This window comes from Diabrotica virgifera, chromosome 6 (assembly GCF_917563875.1).
Source record: "Diabrotica virgifera virgifera chromosome 6, PGI_DIABVI_V3a".
Taxonomy (NCBI): Eukaryota; Metazoa; Arthropoda; class Insecta; order Coleoptera; family Chrysomelidae; genus Diabrotica; species Diabrotica virgifera.
Window position 1 is genome coordinate 29,564,434 of NC_065448.1, and position 15,138 is coordinate 29,579,571.

Here is a 15,138-nt window from a genome sequence, read left to right on the forward strand (position 1 = left end):
TAACGTTTGTTAACACATTCCTTCAAAAGAAACTCAATTTATTATATACAAAAGTGGACAACATCAATCGCAAATATATTATTTCATGACAAACGAAACTAAAACAATCGTTTATCTGCGGCTGACTGAGACGAGTAGGAGAGGAAGACAAAAGAAAATCTGGAGGGGACGCTTATGAAGGACATGTCAGTAAACTTATGGAGCAATGCAATTAGGGGAGCCAAAAGAGAATGACATAATATAATTATACGGGTGTTTCATTGGGAAACGGAAATACTTTAATTGTGAATAGAGGTCACCGAGGCGGTTCTAGGTATACTACATTTTTTGCCCTACCGACTTTTATAACCGAGTTACAGGGTGTTTTACCGATTTTGCCAATTTCTTTCCTAAGCCATAACTTTAGAATCACCCTGTATATTTTTTTGATATTTGGTACACATGTGTCTCATCGAAAACCCAAACGACCGACATACTAATCACAAGAAAAATCCAGGTCCGGATTAACAAAAAATTATAAAGTAATTGTGACTTTAAAACAACACTCTGTATATTGAAATTCTGAAAATCTGTTTGCATATTTGAAAAGAGTGCAAAAACTAAGTCTAATCGTTCGCTTCAATTTTTCGGCCAGACAATTTTATGACTTTAATTTTGAAATTATATTGATTTTTTTAAGAACTCTGGACATTAAAAAGCAGGTATTATTAACTTTTAATTATAAATTATTAAAGCTATTGAATAAATACTCATTTTAAAATTAATCAATACTTATTTACCCCATTGGAACGACCCAATTATTATTCACAAGAAAAATCCAGGTCCGGATTAACAAAAAAACATAAAGTAATTGTGATCTTGAAACAACACCTTGTATATTGTAATTTTCAAAATTTTTTTGCACATTTGAAAAGACCACAAAAATCTAAGTTTATCGGTTTGCTTTAATTTTTTGTGAAGGAAATTTAATGACATTAATTTTGAAATTAAATATATTGATACTTTTAAGAACACTGAAATTAAAAAGCAGATTTTTAGAGAACTTTTAGAGAACAATAAATTATTAAAGATATTAAATAAATACCCATTTTAAAAATAATCAATACTTATTTACGAAATTCGAACGATCCATTTACAAATCACAACAAAAATCCAGGTCCGGATTAACAAAACAATTTAAAGTAATTGTATCCTTGAAACAACACCCTGTATATTGAAATTTTCAAAATCCGTTTGCACATAGGTATGAAAAGAGCACAAAAACTAAGTTTAATCGTTCGCTTCAATTCTTTGGCCAGACAATTTAATGAATTTAATTTTGAAATTATGTCGAAATTTTTAAGAACTCTGGGAACTCATAATAAAAATTTCGATATAATTTCAAAAGTAATGTCATTAAATTGTCTGCACAAAAAATTAAAGCGAGACATTAAACTCAGTTTTTCGTGCTCTCTTCAGTTGTGCAAACGTATTTTAAAAATTTCAATATACAGAGTGTTTTTTCAAGGTCACAATTACTTTGTATTTTGTTGTTAATACGGACCTGGATTTTCTTGTGATTAGTAAGTGAGTCCTTCTACCGCAGTAAATAATAACTGATTATTTTTAAAATTATTATTTATTCATTAACTTGAATGATTTATTATTAAAAGTGCTTTAAAAACCTGCTTATTAATTTCAGGGTTCTTAAAAATTTGAATATATTTAATTTCAAAATTAAAGTTTATACATTTTTGCACAAAAAACCAAAGTGAACCGATAAACTCAAATTTTTGTGGTCTTTTCAAATGTGCAAACAAATTTTGAAAATGTCAATATACAGTGTTGTTTCAAGGTCACAATTACTTTATATTTTCTTGTTAATCCGGACCTGGATTTTTCTTGTGATTAATAATTGGTTCTTTCCAAAGTGGTAAATAAGTATTGATTCATTTTAAAATGAGTATTTATTCAATAACTTTAATAATGTATAATTAAAAGTTAATAGCACCTGCTTTTTAATGTTGAGTTCTTAAAAAATTTAATATAATTCCAAAATTGTTGTCCAAAAAGTTAAAAAATTGTCTGGACGACAAATCGAAGCGAACCATTCGGCTTAGTTTTTTGTGCTCTTTTCAAATGTGCAAACAGATTTTCAAAATTTCAATATACAGGGTGCTGTTTTAAGGTGATACAGTAGCTATCAACAGGTAGCCAAAACGCGTTCCAAGATTTCGGCTGTAATTCTGAATATTTTTTCGAGATATTTGGCACACTTATTCGTAATATAATAAAGAATGATGGTACAGAGCCCAATTTTAAAAATATATTAATATGTGGAAATTACTCTGTAATTAAATACAACATTAAAAAAACGAGCCTGTACCGCCATTAAGAAGAACAAAAAAATACACTTTCTTCAAATAAACTTTTTTATCCGATGCCTAGATTTTGTGTCGTTTTGGAACTACTAATGAAATAAAAAATTTTAGTAGTTCCAAAATGACACAAAATCTAGGCATCGGATAAAAAAGTTTATTTGAAAAAAGTGTATTTTTTTGTTCTTCTTAATGGCGGTACAGGCTCGTTTTTTTAATATTGTATTTAATTACAGAGTAATTTCCACATATTAATATATTTTTCAAATTGGGCTCTGTACCGCCATTCTTTATTATATTACGAATACTTGTGCCAAATATCTCGAAAAAATATTCAAAATTACAGCCGCAATCTTGGAACGCGTTTTCGCTACCTGTTGATCACTACTGTTTCCTCTTAAGGTCACAATTACTTTATAATTTATTGCTAATCCGGACCTGGATTTTTCTTGTGATTAGTATGTCGATCGTTTGGGTTTTGAATGAGACATATGGGTACCAAATATTAAGAAAATATACAGGGTGGTTACAAAGTTATGGCTTAGGAAATAAATAAGCAAAATCGATAAAACACCCTGTAACTCGGATATAAAAGTTGGTAGGGCAAAAAATTTAGTATACCTAGAACGGCCTCGGTGACCTCTATTCACCATTAAAGTATTTCCGTTTCCCAATGAAACACCCTGTATAATAACAACTAATCAATTACGAAGAACAAAGATGTCTAAACTGTGATAAGCTTACCTGTTATTAACACCTTCATGACATCGAATCGGGAATTATCATACCTAACAAAAACTGAACTACTATAACTTAAAGGTAAACTACTTGATAATGTCACAGCCTCTTGCGCTATCCTTTTCACTCTGGTAGGATGCGATTGCTCATTAGTTGACTTTGCACTACTTTCGAAATGATGGGATACCACAAATTTTAATCCTCCCTCTGGTAATTCCGTTATCATTTCATACGACACTAAAAATTAAATAAATAAATCAATCAAATATCAATAAAATTTGTTTTATTTTAATTTAATTTAGTTTATGTTAATTTAATTTATTTTATTTAATTTTAATTTAAATTATTTTATCTTAATTTATTTTATTCTTATTTAATTTATTATATTTTATTTAAGTTTAACCCATTTTATTTTAGTTTATTTTATTTAAATTTATCTAATTAAAAGACATGTCGATACCTCAGTTCAATAGCGTAACAAGTCAAAAAAAATTCAAATTTTAGTTATTGCAATCATGGATTCGTAATACATATCTCTACCAATTTCAATATTGAAATAAGTCGAAATTCGTCTTTTAGTTCGTAGAGGGCGTAATCAATTTATGTAACAACTCCAAATTTATAAATGTTTTAGCTCAATAGTGTAACAATTTGACTTGTTACAATATTGAACAAGAAGGATTATTGTTTCAATGTGACAAGCGACACGCGGTTTCTTATTTGTTACATCTTTATCTAAAAATGAGTGAATTTAAATTAACTAATATGAACAAATAGCTGTTTAACTACCGTGGTGCATTCATCTTATATTTGGCAAGAACCAGAGTTCAAGAAATCAACGAAAATGCATCGGTCATAAAGTTTTTCACATTCCCAAAAAAGACCAATGCAACTTATGTACTAGTTACACAAATGGAAATGATGAACAGAAAAATGAACTGAGAAGCAAGTGAAGCGTATTTAAGTGAGAAATATTTAAGCTGCCAAGAAAACATTCAAGATTTGCAATCAGGTGAAAACGTTCAAATGTTGTGTTTCGATCTTCAAGCCATTCTCCCTACTTCTTGTGGTGAAATTAGTAGTTTCTATTATAAACGGAGACTGTCTAGTTACAACTTTACCGTGTTTGACATAAAATCAAACATTGGATACCTACTGCTTTTTCTGACATGAGGAATTGCAAAGAGGAGGGCCAATGAAATTGGTACCGGTATCTATAATGTCTTGAAAAGTGAAGCATGCAAAGAACATGTCATTTACTACTCTGATAACTGCGCTGTATGTACCTACCTGTTCTGTGTGATGCATGTCGACAAAATCAAGACAATTACACACAAAATTTTAGTGAAAGGTCACACACAAAATGAAGGTGATAGAATGCATGCCACCATAGAAAGAGAGAAAAAGCGTGTTATTAAAAGTTGTCCAATTTACGTCCCTGCACAATGGGCAAGTATACTCAAATCAGCAAAAAAAAACTGGGATTCTCTACAATGTGAATGAAATTTGCACTCAAGATATTTATGATTTATAGTCACTAAGTAGCGAAATGGGTACCTAAAAATTTCAGTAAAAATACGAAAAAAGAAAAAGTTATTTGGAACGACTTAAAAATTATCAAAATAAAAAAAATGCACCCGAATATAATTTTTTATAAAACTTCTTATGCAGAAGATACTTTCAAGACTATTGACATCAAACAAAATAATAAAGAACTTAGGAATCAAGGACAAAATAAGAAAATCCAGATAAAACCAGTCTTCAAAAAAGCCCTTCAGTCGATAAAAATAAAAAGAAAGATCTACTGGATCTTTGTAATGAAAATGCCATTAGACAGGTTTATTGGCCATTTTACCAAATTTACCGGAAAAAGATGGAGTAGAGGAGGGGCCTGAGTCCGAATAATTTGTATTTATTTAATTTTGTCTCAAATTAAAAGTTTAATTTTCTGACAAGTTAATTTTATTTCAAATCCTATAATCGCCAGACAGACCTCGATTTACAAAAAGTAGCTAATTTATGTCGTAATTCAAGAAAAAAGTTTAGTTCAATAGTGTAACAATGTCACTAAAGTTTAAATTTCAGTTAGTTTATACAAATATTATCTAAATATTTTCATGCACTAAAGTGTTCTACAGTCCTATAAAACTAAATTACCTTTTTCGTTCATAAAAAATGAAAATTGAAAAAAATATATAGAATATAAAATACGAAATTTCTTTTTCTTCGTTTTCTCACATATTCTAATTTTGGACTTGTTACTCTATTGAAGTGAGGTATCGATGTATCATATCTAAACACAATTTAATTTAATTTATTAATAATAGATGAAATACTTACGAAATTGTAATTTCTTCATTATCGTTAAATACTGTTCTTCTATAGAAACTATAATTTCCTTATCAATAGAATTCTCACTATCATTCGAACTCTCTGAGTCTACTAAACCACTTGTAACCCTAGATACCAAATTTGCAGTATGTTGTATATCAGGCATCAAGGTGGCTAAACCTTCACCCTGCTCTAATTCTTCCAATTGCTCACCCAATTTATTTTTCGATTTACTTTTAGTATTTAACCTACAATACAATATAACTTTTCATCTCAAAGCATTGTCAGCCATTTTTTCGTGCAGATTTTTGTAAACCAGCATTTTAGGTTAGGTTAGTAATATAAATAACAATAAAGTTCATGCAAGATAAAAAATACCAATGAAAGTCTACTTATTGAAAAAAAGAAATACGAAAATAAATAAAAAAAAGTACTTCAGTCAGCAAATAATTTTTTTAATCAATTATTATGATATCTGTACGAAAAAGAAAAACAAAAGGTTGATCAAAACCAACGAATATAGAAGTATTTGAGTCTATATTCGTTGCCAAAACTGTACGAAAAACATGATAAAAAGGCCTATTAAAAAATCGATTCAACGTCATTTTTTACTTAAACCTTACCTTAATTTAGAAGCATAAGTATCTACACAACTCTTCATATTTTTTAATAAGGAACTAACAGAGGGGTCGTTATTCTTGCTGTTCTTTTGAGGTAACAGCAAACTAACTAGTTGTGAACTGACAGCAACCGCCCGCAGCAACTGAAGAACTCCTTTATACAGAGGAATGTGTCGAGCCATATCTAAAACTAAAGAAGAAATTGACACTTTAGTAAAATATATTTGACATTTGATTTGTTGTTAGTTATTCTACAGTAAAAATTGATTATTATAGAACTACAGCATTTCACATTATAATTATATTTACGGTGCTTTTACTTATTTTTAATATACATCTGATATTACAATCAATTTGCCCAACATAGGTTTCTAAATTTTTTTATCCTACCTGAATGGAAAGGACAGAACGACAAAAATACACGCATAAAAATGACTTCTCTCTGTTAGAGGAAATATGTGAAGTGGGAAATTCAAATTAAGTCTTCTTGTATTACATATTCACGATTTTGAAAAAGGTGATAAAACAAAGTAAAATATTTAAAGAGGAACATAATACATTCAAATATATAGATGGCTGAGAATATGAGCATATTGTAGTGATTTGAATCGGCCTCTACAGGATTTTCCCGCCTTTTTTCCTAAGACCACCCGTACTGCCTTTTTTGGACTATAAAGACAGGTGAGCTATCTACCGCAGCATCCAGAAGATTACTCCATATTAATCGATGGACTGACCGGGTCACAAATGAGGAGGCCCTCAGAAGAATGAAGAAGAACCGACAGGTACTGACCACCATCAAATCTCAAAAGTTACCGTTTACTTTGGACACGTTATGCGAAATAAATACGGATATGAACTATTACAAGCCATCCTGCAAAGAAAAATATTTGGCCAGCTTTTCCGAGCTGCTGCAGATAAGATAAAAATTGCCATGATGATCGCCAATATTCGTCACGGATATTCACATCACGGAGAAGAAGACTAGATAGCTCTTCAATACTCTTAATGAGTAGCACGCTATATTCAGTTTTCTTGTCGCATTTTGTATTTGTTACCCGTCAAGAGATATACAGTCCCAGATACAGTAAATTTTTATTAGAATACGGGATTAGAATGAAATGATTGATATTCAACAAAATAATCAATTTTGCTGTTCTCATTATGACATTTGCAATAATCTGATATACAGACGACGCAATACTAATCTCTCAAAGTGTAGATGATTTACAATGTATGATGCACCAATATCAAATAACCGCTAGAAAATTTAACATGTTAATTTCCCCAAAACAAAAAGACTAAATGCATGGTTATAACAGCAAATCTAATAAGACAGAAAACTCGAAACAGAAGTTGAAGATCTGGTGAATAAAACAAACAGAGCCGCAGGTTGCCTGAACGAAACAATATGGAGAAATAAAAATATCGGAAAAGTGAAAAGCAGAATTTACAAAACAGTCATCACACCAATAATGACACAGGCGGCAGAAATACGACCTGAGATGAAAACCCTTCAAAAAATCGATGGTAAGGCTCTATGGGACAGAACTAGAAGTACAGATATACGACGAAGATAGAAGGTGGACAACATTAATAACTGGGTAAGAAACATAAGAATAGAGTAGAGAATGACAACAAATAGAGTAGTAAGGACGGCGAGAGACGGTTCCCCAATAGGAAGACGATCAGTGGGAAGACCACGAAAACGATGCAATGACAACTTACTGGAGGCACATTGAAAAATAGACAGAGTAATGTCTACACAAAAACAATAAGAAGAAGAAGCATTGAATTATGGCAGCGTCTATGCAACGTTGCCAATTTTTGTCGTAAGTTTCAAACATTTTAAAATGATGTAATGTACTTTTTCACAATGTTTCACAAAAATTTAGAAGAAGTTTAGTTTATGTTTTGCTTTTATTCTGACAAAATGGCAGTGTTATTCTTAGCAGCTCTAGCAGTGTTAGCAGTTCTATTATTATTATTACAATTTAAAATAAATAATTTTACCTGAATCATTCCTTAAATACGAGCTTATGGCTGGCAGCAGAGCACTTTGTGTCAGTAATTCATAAAAAGCTCGAGGAAGAACGTTTTCAGTTAGCTCATCTTCCGCATCATCGTTTGGATTGATATAACTGGCCAAAACTTGCAGAAGTACAGTAACATGTTCCTCTTCACTTTTTTGTTTCAGCAATGCTTGTTCCACGTTCCAACTCTGTTGGGTGGAGCCTGTTCCAAAACCAGTACCTGAAATATCGATAAGGTATAAATAAAAATTTAGTTTTAAACATATTATGGCACTATACCGCGTTTTTAAACTAGGAGGAGTAATTCAAATTTACCGCGCCGTAACGCTTGTTTGTAATAGGGAACTTGCACATTTTTTTTGTTACATAATAATGTTCAGTTTTGTTTAAAAATGAGATTTCCAAAATTTCACTCTTCAAAAACTCGTAATAACTTAGAAATACATATTTAAAGTCTTCTGCGGTATAAAATAGTTCATACGACCCGTGACGTCACATAGTTTTACATTAGTTATTATTATGGTTATATTTCGCTGTGTCTAGGTACACTCTAACGTGTACGCAAATAAAAAAGTTAGGTACACGCGAATTAAACTTGATCAAGCCAGTGACTTCATTATTTAACGTGCGCAGTGACTGTATATTTTGGTACATGCTATTTTGATATGTTTAGTGTTTGTTTGATAGAAAAATACTTGTTAAGGGAAGGGAAGCAGAACTATTTAGATGTTTCAAACTTAATTGTAATAAATCAATGTAAGTATATATAAAAGTATATATTTAGGTTAGCAAAATAAATATATTTATTTAGTTGATATGACACGTACAAAATATTGCTAAAATAATTTTTATACGTAAGTTAATTATTATAATCAACTATTCTAAATGGGAAATAAGCCACAATTTAACTAAAAAAATGATTTTATTAACGTTTCGACGTCCAAATCGGATGTCATTGTCAAATTACAAAAATTAGTCAGATTAAATAAATTATTAGAAAAATTTTTTACTAAGCAACACCATTTTTGTTTAATTTAATAATATTTTGTATTTTGACAACGACGTCCGATTTAGACGTCGAAACGTTAATAAAATCATTTTTTGGTTATATTGTGGCTTAGTTCCCATTTAGAATAGTTGATTACAAAAAAATGCCACAAGGATAATAGCTTCAGAACAAGTTAATTATTATTGTGAAAGCTTTAGGTCTTCTTTTTATTTTAATCTTTTACGGTAATACATACTATTTCATTTATAACTAAAAAAAATATATATTAATTTATAGTCTCTTATCTTTTTCGTACTGTTTTAAAATGTTCTTAAACTCATTAAAAGAACTAAATAATTGTCCACACTCCGTAGTTAATTTAAAAACAAACACTAAACAAATAAAAAATAAGAAATCACTGACACTCTAACTTTTTTATTTGCGTACACGGTAACGTATACCTAGACACAACCTTATATTTAGGTATATACTTCTTCTCCTTCTTTAGTTTATTGGCCTCCACCTACTTGGGTATTTGGCAAGCTCATCGTCGTGGAATAAGTCAAAAATATTTATATTCTAATGACATTTATCGTATGTCATTGTAATAATATATACCAGTTTGTTAAAATTTTTTGTAGTTTTATACTGTTTTTGAAGGAAAGGAACGAAGGTTTACTATTGAAAATAAAACCATTTTGTAAAAGTACGAATTTTTCTATGAATAGTTCAAGCGATCAAAAACACTTGTAACGTCACATAAATGTATTTTCTAAAGACGTTTATAACGTCTAATTTAAAATTCTGTTTACTTTATTGGAAAAATGTAAATGTAAAACCAAGTGACGTCACGAAGCGTTTTGGACCACCTGTTTTAATTTGAATTTTTAATCGTCTTTAGGGGCCAAACGAAAGACAAACAAAACTTTTTTATCTTTGATACATGTTGTTAACAATTGAGTTAACCAAGTGTCCAAAAATCTTGAAAAGATCTTGGATTAGAGATGTACAAGCACAGGTGCAGGATCGTAAATAGAAGAGCTCTTGCTTTAATATCGAAATATCAATATTGTGCCTCAAAAGAAATACTGTAGATGGCAAAGGTACTAAAGAGAAAAATGAGCTGACATATAATTACACTAAAGCTAAAGATAAATTAAAAAGAACGTATAACTAGGACAATTGTATATTGTAAATGAGAAAAAACAAAATAATAGTGAACAAGAGTACAAAAAATATATAGTTAAATGAAAAAAACCTGAAAACCCTACTCTAGCTGAGCTTTAGAAATAAATATAACAATAACTTAACTTACAAACTTACAGATGTTGACTAGTCCGTGACATAAACTTACTAAAATAAAAACGGAAAAAAAGTTCGTCTTTAAATCCCAAAGGGTGTGGAGAGTGAAGGGTGAGGTTGTCCAATCTGAGAATTTTCAATATAATTCTTGGAGTATCTGGAGTCAGGTGGTAAAATATTGCGTTATCTTGAGAACAAAAACTTGAAGAAACGAAGTATTGCTTCTGATCAGTAAATATTATAATAAATATAATAGTGATATATATTCACATAATATATACTGTGAGTACCATTTCCCAATTTATTAGTATAAAACCAACTATTAATTACATACCAGCCAAAAACCCGATCATGCCTTCTACCTCAGTTTGTTCGAACTGCTCAAAAAACTTTGCGACAGCTGACCGTAAACTTCAGTGCGATGGTTGTAAACGGCAAATACATATTACATGCACGGACCTTTCTTCCAACGATCGCGTAACTCGACAAAAAATTCGTGGATTAAGTATCCTATGTAATTCCTGCAGCTCAAATATTTCTAATATTTCGGAAATAAAAGATCTTCTGCTGAACTTTAAAATGGATATTCATACGAGAATAAATGATTTTGAAAATAAATTAACAGAGTTAAATAATAAGCTCAGCCAAATTGATTTATTTAAGTCCACCGAATTCACTGATAATATTGCAAACGAAGCTGTAGATCGCATAACACGTGCTAAGAATGTTCTAATCAGAGGTGTTCCAGAATCTTCCTCTGGGGATGCACAACGCAGAAAAGATGACGACGCAAATAAGATTAACCTTGTCTTGGAAACTGTTGGCTGTCAGGAAAAGCAAATCACTTTCTATAGAGTCGGCAAAGCAAACCAACGTTTTCCCAGAATGATAAAGGTAGTAATGAGTTCGGAATACCACGTTAAAAATATTCTGAGAAATAAAGCTAAACTTTTGGAGAACAACGCCACGAAAAAATTCTCAATAATTGATGACAAGACGCCCATCCAACAAACTCGCTTAAAAGAACTCCGAAATGAACTAGAAACTCGCAAAAATAACGGTGAATATGATTTAACCATTAAATACATTAATGGCACTCCCAAAATCACGAATTTTCGTTCATAATTTTTCTACCAACAAATTTAATGACTGGCTATTTCTATATACCAATTTAGATTCACTTTCCGCTAAATTTGACGAATTTGTATGCACAGTGCAACTTCTTCAACCACACATTATTTGTATTGCCGAAACCTGGCTTAAACCTTCAATTCCTGACTCATGTGTTAACATAAATGGATATACAATATATCGTAAAGACAGAGAAATTCGTGTGGGTGGTGGTGTATGCATTTATTTATCTAATATTATTACCACAACTTTCAAAATTGACATTAAGCCATTAGATATTCCTGGAATAGATGCTATTCACTTATCTATTACTAAAAATCCATTTTGCCTTAATTTAGTCTGTATATATCGCCCACCTTTGACAATACTTGCTCACGATAATGTTTTGCTTACTAAACTTGACGAACTATCATCTTTTGATAATCTTATCATTACTGGAGATTTTAATTTCCCAGAGATCACCTGGCCAATAACTGCATTATCTGACGCCGAAAACGCTCATAATTTGTTTAAAAACTTTGTCGTAAATTCGAACCTAATACAACTCATCACAGAACCTACCCGATTTAGAATTAATAACCAACCTTCTATTTTAGATCTAGTGCTAATTAACGACGAAGAGCTAATTTCATCTCTTGAAATCAGTTCTCCTATAGGAAAGTCAGATCATGCAGTTATAACAGCTCACATTCAATTCAACCAAATACTACCCAGCAAAAATAATACTGTAACATATACTATTACCAACTTTTCTGAAATCGACACTAAACTATCTCAAATCAACTGGCAATTATTTTTTGCTGACTTAAACGACCCTTCATTAATGTGGACTGCATTTCTCGATGCCGTCCACAATATAATTTCTACAAACACTACCTTCCGTAATATTTATAAAAACAATCTTAAACCCTGGATAAATCGAACAGCAATAAACCAAATTAATCACAAACGACATCTCTGGCGGAAATTTAAACAGACCGGGCTTCTCACTGATTTTCAAAACCACCGCAGATTTTCAAATACCTTACAAACTTTTCTAAAAACTTTAAGACAAAATTTTGAAACAAGTGTTATTGACAGTGGTAATATGAAAAAAGTCTACAAATACATAAGGTCCTCATTGACGTCTAAAGTTTCCATTCCTCTACTTCAAAAACCTAATCAGACTTTATGCTCTTCTGACAAAGATTCTTCTGAAACTCTATCTTTAGCATTTTCACAGGTTTTTACTAAAGAATCGAATGATGGTAATCTACCTCCTATTAGGTGTAACCGTGTCGGTGCATCCTTACGGCAAGTCGAATTTACAGTGGATCATGTCAAACAACACTTAATGAAACTTCGCACATCCGCTTCACCTGGTTTAGATGGTTTAACACCAAAACTATTAAAAAGATGCGCAGATACACTTGCAATACCTTTAACGTTAATTATGCAGACTTCTTTTATCCAGAATTCCTTACCCCCTAATTGGAAATTAGCGTCGGTCACTCCTATTTTTAAAAAAGGCAACAAACTCGATCCCAACAATTATCGTCCGATTAGCTTACTACCAGTAGTTAGCAAAGTCATGGAAGCCATTATTTCCGAGGAGATGACTAAATTCCTTCTCCAAGAAAATGTTATTCCAACACAACAACATGGATTTGTTTCTGGTCGCTCTACTCTAACCAATCTCCTACATTGTGTTAACGACTGGACGTCATCTATTAACAGTTCACAGCCGGTCGACGTTGTTTATCTAGATTTCTCTAAAGCCTTTGACCGTGTTCCTAAGCGCAGACTTCTACATAAGCTAGAACATTTCGGAGTTCGCGGTACTTTATTATGTTGGATTGATGATTTCCTGACAGATCGACATTACAAAGTTAGAGTTGGCGAATCTTTCTCACAGGACAGGTTAGTGGAAAGTGGAGTGCCGCAGGGTTCTGTCCTTGGACCTCTGCTTTTTACGGTTTATACCAGCGATGTTCCTTCCTATGTTTCAAGTAAAATATCGTTATATGCTGATGACACAAAAATATATGCCAATCCTATCACAAACCAGTTAGCCCTCCAAAGAGACTTGGACTCTATTTTTACTTGGTGTTCCCAATGGTTACTACCCTTAAACACAGAAAAATGTGTAGTGCTTAGAATTGGTAAAAACAATCCACTTGTGCCGTACTTCGTTAACGGACAACCATTAGATTCAGTGTTCTCGTATAACGACCTCGGTGTTATTGTAAACAGCAGCCTAACGTGGTCCGACCATATTCAGTCTATTTGTAAACGTGCGAACTCCAGACTATATCTTATTCGGAGGTGTTTTTCGAGAGCTTCAATGCAGTCATTCTGTAAACTTTACACTATTTACATAAGACCGATTCTTGAATATGCTGGCCCAACGTGGTATCCTGATTTGGTTCGAGACAAAATTTTGTTGGAAAACGTCCAAAGAAAAGCCACTCGAATTCCATTGGGACTGAGAAGACCTTCCTATGAAGAAAGGCTCAGTATGGCCCACCTAACTTCTTTTGGACTTCGCCGACAACGCGGCGACTTAATAACCACATTTAAAATATTAAAATTTAATTTCGGAAATCTCGACGAAATTTTTACAATCAATCAAGATGAACGCCTTAGAGGTCACCAATTTAAACTAAAAAAAGAGAACTTTTGTACGAGACCAAGACAGAATTTTTTACCAAATAGAGTTTTCGATATTTGGAATAACCTGGATGATAACATTGTCTCAGCCCCCTCTACCAACACATTTAAAAACAGACTTGACAGTTTTCTATTATAGTTAAAATATTTTTTTATGTAAACCCAAATTGTATCTTTTTTTTTGTTGTTGTTGTTTTTTTTTTTAATTGTATTTACTAGTAGGTTACTTATGTAATTTCTTTGTTTTTGGGCATAATAGGGACTTGTCCCTCTGCCCTTGTTTATGTATAATAATAATAATAATAATAATAAAACTATTATTTTACATAAAGTAATATGTAAAACTTGGAGAGAAACAAAGTATTGTTTCTTGTGAGTGCAAACTTTTAGAAACAACGTATGTCTTCAAGAGAAAAAATTCATCTAACTTTTTTATAATTTTCTGACTTTTCTTGTTGAAGTTTTTTGTGACAGTCCAGAGCACGGTGAATTGTTTTCATGTCCTTACACATTGTCACTTATTGCTAATCTTAAACTATACTTACAAATATATTATAATGACAAATTGACATTAAAGAAAATGGAACTTGACGAAATATTTTAAATTATTTCGTATGTTTAAATGAAATTTAAACATACTCCCCACCGCCGAGAAGAGAAGAAGAAAACAAAAAACTAAATGTTAGCAATGTATTTTCAAGACATAACGGCTACTACTATTTAATCGTACCCTGTATCGATAGGGAGACGGGCGATCTTACGAATTGAGCGAGTATAATATTTGTCTCTAGATTTTAATCTAACATTTCGAATTAATCCATCTTTACTAAGAATTAATTCTGTAATGAGAGCGATATTCCATTTAAGTGGAGGGGAAAAATCGTCTCTGACTAAAACAACATCCCCAACTTTAAGTGTGTCTGTGAGTTTTTGCCATTTTGGGCGATTTTGAAGTAAATTGAGATAATCAATTGACCATCTCTTCCAGA

The 15,138-nt window shown here is 31.6% G+C and overlaps 1 protein-coding gene across 1 annotated transcript in view; it reads right to left on the reverse strand.

Moving 5' to 3' along the window:
• The window catches only part of LOC114335746 (baculoviral IAP repeat-containing protein 6), a 214,717-nt gene that overhangs the window by 20,069 nt on the left and 179,510 nt on the right, over positions 1–15,138 (reverse strand). The window contains exons 29-32 of the mRNA XM_028286039.2: positions 8,060–8,299; positions 6,050–6,236; positions 5,436–5,674; positions 3,102–3,332 (exon numbers count right to left, since the gene is read on the reverse strand). Coding sequence (XP_028141840.1) covers positions 3,102–3,332; positions 5,436–5,674; positions 6,050–6,236; positions 8,060–8,299 — 897 coding nt within the window. The remainder of the gene's footprint in view (positions 1–3,101; positions 3,333–5,435; positions 5,675–6,049; positions 6,237–8,059; positions 8,300–15,138) is intronic.